Source organism: Anomaloglossus baeobatrachus, chromosome 7 (assembly GCF_048569485.1).
Source record: "Anomaloglossus baeobatrachus isolate aAnoBae1 chromosome 7, aAnoBae1.hap1, whole genome shotgun sequence".
Classification (NCBI taxonomy): Eukaryota; Metazoa; Chordata; class Amphibia; order Anura; family Aromobatidae; genus Anomaloglossus; species Anomaloglossus baeobatrachus.
Window position 1 is genome coordinate 296,607,985 of NC_134359.1, and position 12,997 is coordinate 296,620,981.

General features: G+C 46.9%; 1 protein-coding gene across 1 annotated transcript in view; it reads right to left on the reverse strand.

Annotated features, from left to right (window-relative positions):
* Positions 1-12,997, reverse strand: part of LOC142245622 (uncharacterized) — a 66,334-nt gene that overhangs the window by 33,172 nt on the left and 20,165 nt on the right. Inside the window, exons 4-8 of the mRNA XM_075318486.1 lie at positions 5,318-5,602; positions 4,490-4,591; positions 2,875-3,192; positions 1,298-1,639; positions 118-423 (exon numbers count right to left, since the gene is read on the reverse strand). Of these exons, the coding sequence (XP_075174601.1) occupies positions 118-423; positions 1,298-1,639; positions 2,875-3,192; positions 4,490-4,591; positions 5,318-5,602 (1,353 nt within the window). The remainder of the gene's footprint in view (positions 1-117; positions 424-1,297; positions 1,640-2,874; positions 3,193-4,489; positions 4,592-5,317; positions 5,603-12,997) is intronic.

Sequence of the window (12,997 nt, forward strand, 5' to 3'; positions counted from 1 at the left end):
ATGAGCGACCGCTGTTCTGTAATCCCTGGATACACAGATCCCTCCTTATTTCTAATGCTGACTTGTCAACACGAGCAGTAATGTATGTGCAGGCGTTTCACTGGATCATTGTCTCACCTTCATGCCCTACACACATCTCGCGGCTTTCTTCCCTTTCCATTGTTTCGTGTTTCCAGGTCACTTTTATTTTCCAATCTTTTTGGTTAAAGATCTCCCCCGGGATGTTACACTTTGTATTAATGGAGAAGGTGCCATCAGGATTATCGGTGGTTTTCTCCTCTGATGGCTTCTTCTCCTGGGATTGGCCATAGCTCCATGTGATCATTATGTCTTTGGGATAAAAGTTTAGAAGTGATAAAGCTGCGGTCACATCTCCGGAGTCAGTGATGGAGAGCTGGATGGGACGCTCAGATGTTGGCTTTACTGGAAGAGATAAAATAGAAAATACATATGTAATTCAGAGATTATGTGTGTGGAAGATTTCAGGGTCAACAATAAGGACCTTTAGATTATATATATTTGTATGTACTAAATTGTCATCTAGTGCACAATGGACAATCCCATTACTGGGTACCAATGATGTAAAATTTTAGTTCTTGGCAGTCTGTGACTGCAGCGCAGATCCTTCATTGTATGACATGGATATAGACATCAGCACTGGATGATCAGGAGTTTCAGATGATCGGGGGTGCGGATGATTAGAGGGTGCGGATAATCAGGGGGTGTGGATAATCAGGGGGTTTGGATGATCAGTGGGTGTGGATGATCAGGGGGTTTGAATAATCAGAGAGTGCAGATGATCAGGGGGTTTGGATGGTCAGGTGGTGCTGATGATCGGGGATATGGATGTTTAGGGGGTGCAGATAATCAAGGGATGTGGATGATCTGGGGGTTCAGATGATCATAGAGTGCAGATAATCAGGGGGTGGGGTGCAGATGATTAGGGAGTGCAGATGATCAGGGGTGTGGATGATCAGGGAATGCGGATGATCAGGGAGTGCAGATGATCGGGGGTGCGAACTCACTCACTTCGCTGTGTATTTAATCTGGGACACAGCTGACCACTTGCCACCATTCATATTGGAGTTTTGACATGACACAAGTCAGGTATTGATAAAGTTTTTAACTTTAGTAGGTTAGGGACTGTCTCAGATGGGTACACCGTGATGAGGTGAGACAGCTTTTTACCTTTTGCAAAAATGTATATACTAAGTACCCTGTTATTAAGCACTTGCAATTTATTTATTTATATTCAGGTTACTTTTCGTACAATTTTTGTCTTTGTGTTTTTTCTTACCCCTAACTTGTAGCTGTCCCGTGCTCCTCTCCGCCGGCCGCTGTAGGTCAGGATGTGTAACTCTACAGATGATCTCTGATTCTTGGTCCTCCAGTGTTGGGGTGAATGTCAGACCCGCTGTACAGGTAAATGTCTTATCTCTCTGCTCCAGGGATCTATGGGGCGTTATCTTGTATTTCTCACACGTCTCGATTATTTCCTCATTGCCCTTCACTTTCTTTACCCATGTCACAGTCAGATGATCGGGGTAAAAGCGTGAGATTGTGCACTGGAGCTGTGCCGGGCTGCTCAGCATCAGACTCGGTGCGAGGATTTCCCCCAGTTCTGGAGGAGACTGAAAACCTACAGGAAGAATAAACATAAAAAACAGTAAATCAGCCAGCCCTATAACCTGCACAGAAAGTGTGTGAGTGGCAGCTCCAGTGCCTGTCATAATACAGATTAAATAATGCAAAGGTGAAGACGTATCTTATAATAACGTCCAATATTCTTATTGCTGTCATAGCTCAGTTTTTCTGCACCAAATCCTTTTCATAAACCTTACAGACAATGCGCTGAAGGCCCTCGCACTTGCCAATAGTTGGGAGCTGACTACTTTTTACGGCACTCCATGTATAGGCTAACTCTTAAGGCAACTTTACACGCAGCAACATCGCTAGCGATGTTGCTGCCGATCGCACCCGCCCCCATTGTTTGTGCGTCATGGGCAAATTGCTGCCCGTGGCGCACAATATCGCTATACTTACCTTCCTAGCGACGTCGCTATGGCCGGCGAACAGCCTGTTTTCGAAGGGGGCGGTTCGTGCGGCATCACAGCGATGTCACACGGCAGGCGACCAATAGAAGCGGAGAGGCGGAGAGCAGGCGCATGAAAGTCACGCCCACCTCGTTGCTGGAGGTTGTTGAATGCTGTTGTTCGTCGTTCCCGGGGTGTCACACATAGCGATGTGTGCTGCTTCAGGAACGATGAACAACCTGCGTCCTGCAACAACAACGATATTATGAAAATGAACGATGTGTCACTGATCAACGATAAGGTGAGTATTTTTGATAGTTAGCGATCGCTCGTATGTTTCACACGCAACGACCTCGCTAACGAGGCCGTATGTGCGCCACGAATTCCGTGACCCCAACGACATCTCGTTAGTGATGTCGTTGTGTGTAAAGGGGGCTTTAGGGTTCAGATGTGAGTCCTTACAAATAATTCAACGTATGTAGGACACATTTAATTTATTCTATGTGCATAATTTTAATATTATTTATATTACATTAAAAAATTAGATTGTGAATTTGAAAGAGGTTGAATCAACAATTTTGCATTGTGTTATGCATTTGTAAAGGAGTGGAGGAGCTGAGGACAGTCCTCCTGAGGATCTTATAGTGATATAAGGCATTGCCATGTTTTATACGAGTCTACATAATATAACATGTTTAGTTGAAGCAAGGTTATGATTTTATTACATAAATCCCTCTTTTGACTTTGCTACGCTGCTCTTATTCTTTTTTTGCCATATTTAAATTTAGGTTTTTTCGCATTATATAGTACAAATAGTCTTCAAGTCTATTACGGTACTTACGTGTGTTGTCCTTGTGCTGATTAGTCCATTCTCGGTAGGACGGATGCCTCAGTTTTTTGTGTGTTACCGCAGCACGCAGGGAATATTTCTCGCTTTCATCCACTTTTCCTCTGAGGCTTTCTGTGGTGCTGATCACATTATAGGTGCCGTCCTGGTTTTCCTGCATGAGGGCTGTAGATTGCAGGGTGTGTGAGGTTCTACTAGAAGGAGGTTGAAAGATTTCCCAAGATACCGAAATTTCCTCAGGATAGAAATGATCCACATTCAGACTGAAGCTGCCGTCTGCAGAGGGGGTGATGTTCCTCAGCTTTGGATGACCTGAAACAACAACAAAAAGTCCTGGTTATATTCGCAGAGAAGTGAATATGGACAGAAACCTTTGGAATCAATTAAAGAGTGGAATTAGAAATAACTAATTATTGTGGAAATTGTTAGAAAATATCAATAATGACAATGTATCGAGGAAATTCTACTTTGGAGCCCATTTATTACGGAACAACAAAGAAAAGAAATGTCCAGCAAACAACTATGGGGTTCAGGAATGCGTGTTTCAGCTGTTAAGTCTTCTTCGTGGTCTGAGATCATGAGGAAGGCTTAACAGCCGAAACGCGTAGTCTTGCCTTTGACTGCTAAAATCTAAGGCCAATTTTACTGTTATCTGGACTTTTACTTCATGGAATAAAAGCACATTTGTAAAGGATCCTGGACCCGATAGTTGTTTGCTGGACATTTCTTTTCTTTCTTACTCTGAGTTTGGTGACCTCCCACCCTGTCTGTGCTTCTACTTCTAGGCTGAAGATGAAACTTATCCAGAAACCTCGCATTTGGTGAGCTGACATTTTTCACTTCTTTACTACTATTTCATAGAAAATAAATTAAATTGTTAACGAAAAGGATTTCAGAGCTCACAGAGACTAACGGGTTTCAGATACAACATACAGATTGTTTGCTCCCGCCATCTTTTATGTTGCAAATATCAAATCCACTGATAATATGGTACAATAACAATGGACACAAAAAATTGTGTCTTGAGCTAAAAGATAAGACAAATATAAGAAAAGTCTCCAGAATTTTGACAAGACTGAGTTTCACCCCACATCAAAGACTACTACATCTAGAATTTATTATGATCTCCATGATTTTTAAGGTTGACACTAGGCCTGGAATGGAAATGTTGGCGACATATTACAACATCGATCTTTTTCCATTATTCAAGAACAAACTGTTTTCAAGCTTGGATGCTGGATGGAGAGTGATGACAACTTGTCTCTTCAGAATCCACCATGGGTGTACGGTTGTGTCAGATCAGGACTCACTCAGCCACTGAATAACTTTCATCCTGTCCTATAGAAATGCAGCAGATATGTGTTTTGGATTATCATGTTGGAAAAGTGCACATCTACCAAGAGCACGGAGTGATGGCGGCATCTTCTCATTTTAGGAGTTAAAAAAAATGTTCTATGAAAGTCTTGTCAGAATTGAATTTTGGAATGTGTTCTTGTGTTAACTGAGATATGGATTAATATCTTACTTTTCATAGGGGGTGTACTCATTTATGCTGAGCACTGTAATAGAACAACCCAACAAAATATCTCAATACGTATTAGTTACTTACGTTTCTGTCTGTATCTGAACATGTAAAATAAAATAGTGCCGACTCCTAATAGCGTGCACAGTAATGCGGCAATGATTGCAAAGAGATAATTACGCGTCAGATCTGAAACCAGAGAAGAATAGATCGTGTATACAATGTGATAAAGTAGAAGCAATAATAAAACAATGGCTTTTCAGGGATAATAAACCAGTCACCCAGCGCTCTCTGTAAGGTGATAAGACTTCATAATCTCCGAATTTAACATAATTACGACATCTTCTCTCCTGGCGAATAATAATTCCCAAATGTAATTTGATCTGTTCACTTTGCTTTTTGCAAACTGTCCACTACTACGGTCAGTGTTAATACAAACATTTCCATAGTTCCTACAATAGGATATCAAAAGACATTATAGACCACTCCAAAAGGGCTACATGAACAACAAAGAAAAATGGAGTTTCCAGGTCAATTAAAATTGTACATTTTATTTCATCACATAATATATTGAATAAATTAATTACAAAAGATCATATACAAAAATACATTGCAGAAAAAGTGAGGCAAAAAAGAGGAGGAAAATACCCCCAGACAAGGTGATACGGCTACAATTACATGTGGGGGGTAAATTTTAACCTTTTTCAGGAAGGGTATAATCCTAAGGATTATACCCTTCCTGAAAAAGGTTAAAACATTTTCTGTAATGTATTTTGTATATGATCTTTTGTAATTAATTTATTCAATTTATTATGTGATGAAATAAAATTTACAATTTTAATTGACCTGGAAACTCCATTTTTCTTTGTTGTTCATACAAAGGTCAGTGTTTTGTGCTCACAGATTTGTACTCACCTTTGCCAAGTACGGTCAGGCTCTCCACCTTTGGCCGGAGCAGGGTTTCGTGTTCCACCACACAGGAGACCTCCCTGCCCCAGATCTCCTCCGTTGGGGTGAGATGAAGGACGGCTTCCATGGCTGAGCCGTTAATTCTCTGTATTTCTGTTTTCTCCATGGGCGTCCCATCCAAAATCCAATTCACCACAATGGATTCCGGGTAAAATCCTGATACGAGGCAGACTAATGTCTGTTGTACATTCTTTATAAATGTGTGAGGAAGGATGTGAATGGTTGGGACGACTGCAAATATAAAATGAAATGATTACACAATCACAACGAGGAGTTCAAAAACGTTTTTAGAGGATGTGATTTCCAGGCATTTAACCTTGTGTCGGGCACATTGTCACTACAAGTTCTGTACTTTGCAGATTCCGTAAAGACAGCGGCATGGCATAATATATGTGTTTGCAAACAGTGACCCATACTTTTTGTAAACTCTGTAAATGAAAAATTCTGATCATTACGTAAAATAGAGTTCTTTTTTTGGTGGCTTAATTTAGTGCTGATGACATCCTTAATATATTTATTTGAATTCCTGCCTCCCTTTACTTCCTCCCTGCTATTGTTTGCTAAAAAAAAGCCTAGAAATCCCGAGAATGGGTCTCTGCAAGGCTTGAATGAAACAGAGGTTTGACATCTGCTCCAATTATTCTTTATTATATTATATATTATTATTCTTTATATGCGCATACACTGCATTTAGAGCAGGGCTGCAGAGCCCCAGTCCCTGTCTTCTAGTGCACCAATTTCGGATCACTTGGGTTCCAGCAATCAGGTCACAATGATTAGCAAATGATTATTAATGGAATAACCCTTAAAGACATAGATAAATATTAATTTGAATATAACAGGGAATTACAAACATGATAGCTAATAATTCCTGTGATCGCTGCAGCCTCTGCGCTGATTCGAGAGATTATTGGTTTTATTGCCTCCAATAACTTTTTGAATACCAAACAGATGATAGTGAATGTGCAGAGGTTAAAGAAGGGAATTTTGTTTACTTACCGTAAATTCCTTTTCTTCTAGCTCTAATTGGGAGACCCAGACAATTGGGTGTATAGCTACTGCCTCCGGAGGCCACACAAAGTATTACACTTAAAAGTGTAAGGCCCCTCCCCTACTGCCTATACACCCCCCGTGGGATCACGGGTTCCTCAGTTTTAGTGCAAAAGCAAGAAGGAGGAAAGCCAATAAACTGGTTTAAGTAAATTCAATCCGAAGGAATATCGGAGAACTGAAACCATTCAACCTGAACAACATGTGTATACAAAAAAACAGGGGCGGGTGCTGGGTCTCCCAATTAGAGCTAGAAGAAAAGGAATTTACGGTAAGTAAACAAAATTCCCTTCTTCTTTGTCGCTCTATTGGGAGACCCAGACAATTGGGATGTCCAAAAGCAATCCCTGGGTGGGTAAAATAATACCTCATGATAGGGCCGTAAAAACGACCCTTTTCTACAGGTGGGCAATCGCCGCCTGAAGGACTTGTCTACCTAGGCTGGCGTCCGCCGAAGCATAGGTATGCACCTGATAATGCTTGGTAAAAGTGTGCAGACTTGACCAGGTAGCCGCCTGGCACACCTGCTGAGCCGTAGCCTGGTGCCGTAATGCCCAGGAGGCACCCACGGCTCTGGTAGAATGGGCTCTCAGCCCTGAGGGAACCGGAAGCCCCGCAGAACGGTAGGCTTCAAGAATTGGTTCCTTGATCCACCGAACCAGGGTGGATTTGGAAGCTTGCGACCCTTTACGCTGGCCAGCGACAAGGACAAAGAGTGCATCCGAGCGGCGCAGAGGAGCCGTGCGGGAAATGTAGATTCTGAGTGCTCTCACCAGATCCAACATATGCAAATCCTTTTCACATTGATGAACTGGACGAGGACACAAAGAAGGTAAGGAGATATCCTGATTGAGATGAAAGGGGGATACCACTTTAGGGAGAAACTCCGGAATCGGGCGCAGCACCACCTTATCCTGGTGAAATACCAGGAAGGGAGATTTGCATGACAGCGCTGCTAGCTTGGACACTCTCCGAAGAGACGTGACCGCTACTAGAAAAGCCACTTTCTGAGAAAGGCGAGACAGGGAAACATCCCTCATATGCTCGAAAGGCGGCTTCTGAAGAGCAATTAGAACCTTGTTCAGATCCCAGGGCTCTAACGGCCGCTTGTAAGGAGGGACGATATGACAAACCCCCTGCAGGAACGTGCGTACCTGAGGAAGTCGTGCTATGCGCTTCTGAAAAAATACAGATAGCGCAGAGACTTGTCCCTTAAGGGAGCCGAGCGACAAACCTTTTTCCCAACCCGGATTGCAGGAAGGAAAGAAAAGTAGGCAAAGCAAATGGCCAGGGAGAAACTTCCTGAGCAGAGCACCAAGCTAAGAATATCTTCCACGTCCTGTGGTAGATCTTGGCAGAGGTTAGTTTCCTAGCCTGTCTCATGGTGGCAATGACCTCTTGAGATAATCCTGAAGACGCTAGGATCCAGGACTCAATGGCCACACAGTCAGGCTCAGGGCCGCAGAATTCTGATGGAAAAACGGCCCTTGAGACAGCAAGTCTGGCCGGTCTGGTAGTGCCCACGGTTGTCCTACCGTGAGATGCCACAGATCCGGGAACCACGATCTCCTTGGCCAGTCTGGAGCGACGAGGATGGCGCGGCGGCAGTCGGACCTGATCTTGCGTAGCACTCTGGGCAACAGTGCCAGAGGTGCGAACACATAAGGTAGCCGGAACTGCGACCAATCTTGAACTAAGGCGTCCGCCGCCAGAGCTCTAAGATCGTGAGACCGTGCCATGAAGGCCGGGACCTTGTTGTTGTGCCGGGACGCCATTAGGTCGACGTCCGGCATTCCCCAGCGGCGACAAATTTCCTGAAACACGTCCGGGTGAAGAGACCATTCCCCTGCGTCCATACCCTGGCGACTGAGGAAGTCTGCTTCCCAGTTTTCTACGCCCGGGATGTGAACTGCGGATATGGTGGATGCCGTGTCTTCCACCCACGTCAGAATCCGCCGGACTTCCTGGAAGGCTTGCCGACTGCGTGTCCCTCCTTGGTGGTTGATGTATGCCACCACTGTGGAGTTGTCCGACTGAATTCGGATCTGCTTGCCTTCCAGCCACTGCTGGAAGGCTTGTAGGGCAAGATACACTGCTCTGATTTCCAGAACATTGATCTGAAGTGTGGACTCTTGCTGAGTCCACGTACCTTGAGCCCTGTGGTGGAGAAAAACTGCTCCCCACCCTGATAGACTCGCGTCCGTTGTGACCACCGCCCAAGATGGGGGTAGGAAAGACTTTCCTATTGACAATGAGGTGGGAAGAAGCCACCAATGAAGAGAATCCTTGGTCGCCTGAGAAAGGGAGACGTTCCTGTCTAGGGACGTCGACTTCCCGTCCCATTGGCGGAGAATGTCCCATTGTAGTGGACGCAGATGAAACTGCGCGAAAGGGACTGCCTCCATTGCTGCTACCATCTTCCCCAAGAAGTGCATGAGGCGTCTCAAGGGGTGCGACTGGCCCTGAAGGAGAGATTGCACCCCTGTCTGTAGTGAACGCTGTTTGTCCAGCGGAAGCATCACTATCGCTGAGAGAGTATGAAACTCCATGCCAAGGTATGTTATCGATTGGGTCGGGGTGAGATTTGACTTTGAAAAGTTGATGATCCACCCGAAACTCTGGAGAGTCTCCAGCGCAACGTTCAGGCTGTGTTGGCATGCCTCTTGAGAGGGTGCCTTGACAAGTAGATCGTCCAAGTAAGGGATCACAGAGTGACCCTGAGAGTGCAGGACTGCTACTACTGCTGCCATGACTTTGGTGAAGACCCTTGGGGCTGTCGCCAAACCGAAAGGCAGGGCTACGAACTGAAGGTGTTCGTCTCCTATAACGAAGCGTAGAAAACGCTGGTGCTCTGAAGCAATCGGCACGTGGAGATAAGCATCTTTGATGTCTATTGATGCTAGGAAATCTCCTTGAGACATTGAGGCGATGACGGAGCGGAGGGATTCCATCCGGAACCGCCTGGTTTTCACATGCTTGTTGAGCAGTTTTAGGTCCAGAACAGGACGGAAAGACCCGTCCTTTTTTGGTACCACAAACAAATTGGAGTAAAAGCCGTGACCTTGCTCCTGAAGAGGAACAGGGATCACCACTCCTTCTGCCTTTAAAGAGCACACCGCCTGCAGAAGAGCATCGACTCGGCCGGGAGGCGGAGAAGTTCTGAAGAATCGAGTTGGAGGACGAGAACTGAACTCTATCCTGTACCCATGAGACAGAATGTCTCTCGACCAACGGTCTTTGACATGTGGCAGCCAAATGTCGCCAAAGCGGGAGAGCCTGCCACCGACCGAGGATGCGGAGAGAGGAGGCCGAAAGTCATGAGGAAGCCGCCTTGGTAGCGGTTCCTCCGGCTGCTTTCTTTGGGCGTGACTGAGCCCGCCAAGAATCTGAGCTCCTCTGATCCTTTTGAGTCCTTTTGGACGAGGAGAATTGGGACCTGCCCGAGCCTCGAAAGGACCGGAACCTCGACTGTCCCTTTCTCTGTTGGGGTTTATTTGGTCTGGGCTGAGGTAAGGATGAGTCCTTACCCTTGGACTGTTTAATGATTTCATCCAATCTTTCACCAAACAGTCTGTCACCAGAAAATGGCAAACTGGTTAAGCACTTCTTGGAAGCAGAATCTGCCTTCCATTCCCTTAACCACAAGGCTCTGCGTAAAACCACGGAGTTGGCGGACGCCACTGCCGTACGGCTCGCAGAGTCTAGGACAGCATTAATAGCGTAAGACGCAAATGCAGACATTTGGGAGGTTAAGGACGCTACTTGCGGACCAGATGTACGTGTGACAGTGTCAACCTGCGCAAGACCAGCTGAAATAGCTTGGAGTGCCCATACGGCTGCGAATGCTGGAGCAAACGACGCGCCGATAGCTTCATAGATGGATTTCAACCAGAGTTCCATCTGTCTGTCAGTGGCATCTTTAAGTGAAGCCCCATCTTCCACTGCCACTATGGATCTAGCCGCAAGCCTGGAGATTGGGGGATCCACCTTTGGACACTGGGTCCAGCTCTTGACCACCTCAGGGGGAAAGGGATAACGTGTATCCTTAAGCCGTTTGGAGAAACGCTTATCCGGATAAGCGTGGTGTTTCTGGACTGACTCTCTAAAGTCAGAGTGGTCCAGAAAAGTACTCAATTTACGCTTGGGATACCTGAAATGGAATTTCTCCTGCTGTGAAGCTGACTCCTCCACTGGAGGAGCTGTGGGAGAAATATCCAACATTTTATTGATGGACGCTATGAGATCATTCACTATTGCGTCCCCATCAGGTGTATCCAGATTGAGAGCGGTCTCAGGGTCAGACTCCTGATCAGCTACCTCTGCCTCATCATATAGAGAGTCCTCTTGCTGGGACCCTGACCAGTGAGATGAAGTCGAGGGTCGCTCGTAGCGAGCTCGCTTAGGCTGTCTGGGACTGTCGTCCGTGTCAGAGCCATCACCCCGGGATGCATGGGACCCCCCCGGAGCACGGATTTGTTCCAAATGAGGGGGGCCAGGGAGCATTGAATCAACAGTGCCCATGGTCTGATGTACCGGTCTGGACTGCAAAGTCTCAAGGATTTTAGTCATAGTCACAGACAATCTATCAGCAAAAACTGCAAATTCCGTCCCTGTCACCTGGACAGTGTTCACAGGTGGTTCTCCTTGGGCCACCTCTAGCCGAGGCCCCGGCTGAGCAAGTGCCACAGGGGCCGAACATTGCACACAATGGGGGTCAGTGGCACCAGCCGGTAGAACAGCCGCACATGCGGTACAGGTAGCATAGAAAGCCTGTGTCTTGGCCCCCTTGCCTTTTGCGGACGACATGTTGTCTAGCAATCTAGGAGGGTATATAGCCAAGAATAGCGACCGTACAGGGCAATGTATAGAATACAAGCATATACAAATGAACACTTCGGCACAAGTGGTGTCAGCACCCGAGGTGCCGCTTACCGCCCGCTCCAAGCGGGTGTGTGGTCGCCAGAACCTCGTGTCTGGGTCTCCCAGAGCTTGTCTCCCCTCTCCACTGAGACTGCAAACAGGAATGTCTGCCAGCGTCCTGTGAAGAGGGGCGGGCCGTGGGCGTGCCCCAGACAAAGTGCGGGAAACTGGCGTCCCACTGTGCCCAGTGAGGGGGGTTGGAGTATGCTAAGCAGACTCCAACCCTCGGCGCTGAAGTTCAGCACAGCTTCCCGCCCTTCCCCTGACTGGCAGGCCTGGGGGCGGGAACGAAACGGAACTAGGCCGCAAAAGCCGGGGACTCGATTTATAAGCGCGGCCGCCGTATAAGCGCGGCCAGCGCGGAAGTCCCCGGCGCACCACAAGTCCCAGCCGCGTCGCAGCGCTGCTGTAAAAACCGCCATCAGCGGTCGGCGCGGTAGTTCCTAACACATAAACTCACTCAGCAAGCTGTAGTGAGTATAGCACAAGCGCGCTGCGCTGCTGCCCCCGGCGCACTAACACACCCAGCAATGCTGGTGTGTGTGTGCGCGATTTGTACGGGGACACAGAGTACCTTAATGTAGCAGGGCCTTGTCCCTGACGATACTCAGCTCCATGTCCAGCAGATCCCCAGGGCTGTGGACGGAGCACGGTCTCCTGTGCCTGAAGACCGATAGGATCCCACTTCACCCAGAGCCCTAAGGGGATGGGGAAGGAAAGCAGCATGTGGGCTCCAGCCTCCGTACCCGCAATGGGTACCTCAACCTTAACAAACACCTCCGACAAAAGTGGGGTGAGAAGGGAGCATGCTGGGGGCCCTAGTATGGGCCCTCTTTTCTTCCATCCGACAAAGTCAGCAGCTGCTGCTGACTAAACAGTGGAGCTATGCGTGGATGTTAGCCTCCTTCGCACAAAGCATGAAAACTGAGGAACCCGTGATCCCACGGGGGGTGTATAGGCAGTAGGGGAGGGGCCTTACACTTTTTAGTGTAATGCTTTGTGTGGCCTCCGGAGGCAGTAGCTATACACCCAATTGTCTGGGTCTCCCAATAGAGCGACAAAGAAAGTAAAGTATCTTGGTATATGTTTAACAAAAATTAGTTGGCATCTCATCTGTTTCCTTAGGCTCTGTGCCCACGTGTGCGTATTGCATGCAGTTACGCTGCATATTGCACTGCATCGTAACTGCATGCGTCCCCAGCACAATCTATGAAGAGTGTGCAAAATCCATGCGCACATTGCGTTTTAGAACGCAGCGATTTGCATGCTGCCAAATCACTGCATTCTAAAAAGCAACATGTCACTTACTCGGTGCGCTTTGGATGCAGGTCCCGCGCGGTCTATGGTGGGGACAGCGTCCAGAGCACATGAAATCGTTTTTTTCACTGCTTTCATTACGCTGTGTTTCTGCAGCGATTTGAAGCGCACATGTGCTGTCAAATCACTGCAGAAATTTCTGCAGGGACAGGACGCAACGTGGGCATATAGCCTTGGATACAATTCAACAAGATTGATTTTCATGGCTTAACTGTACCTTCTCATCTACAGTACCACTCTCATGGATAGTTTCATTGTTTCTTAATGTTTAAGGTTGAAGCTAGACTTGAGTTCTTCGAGTTCAACCCATACCCTAACATGTTGATCCAGAGGAAGGCA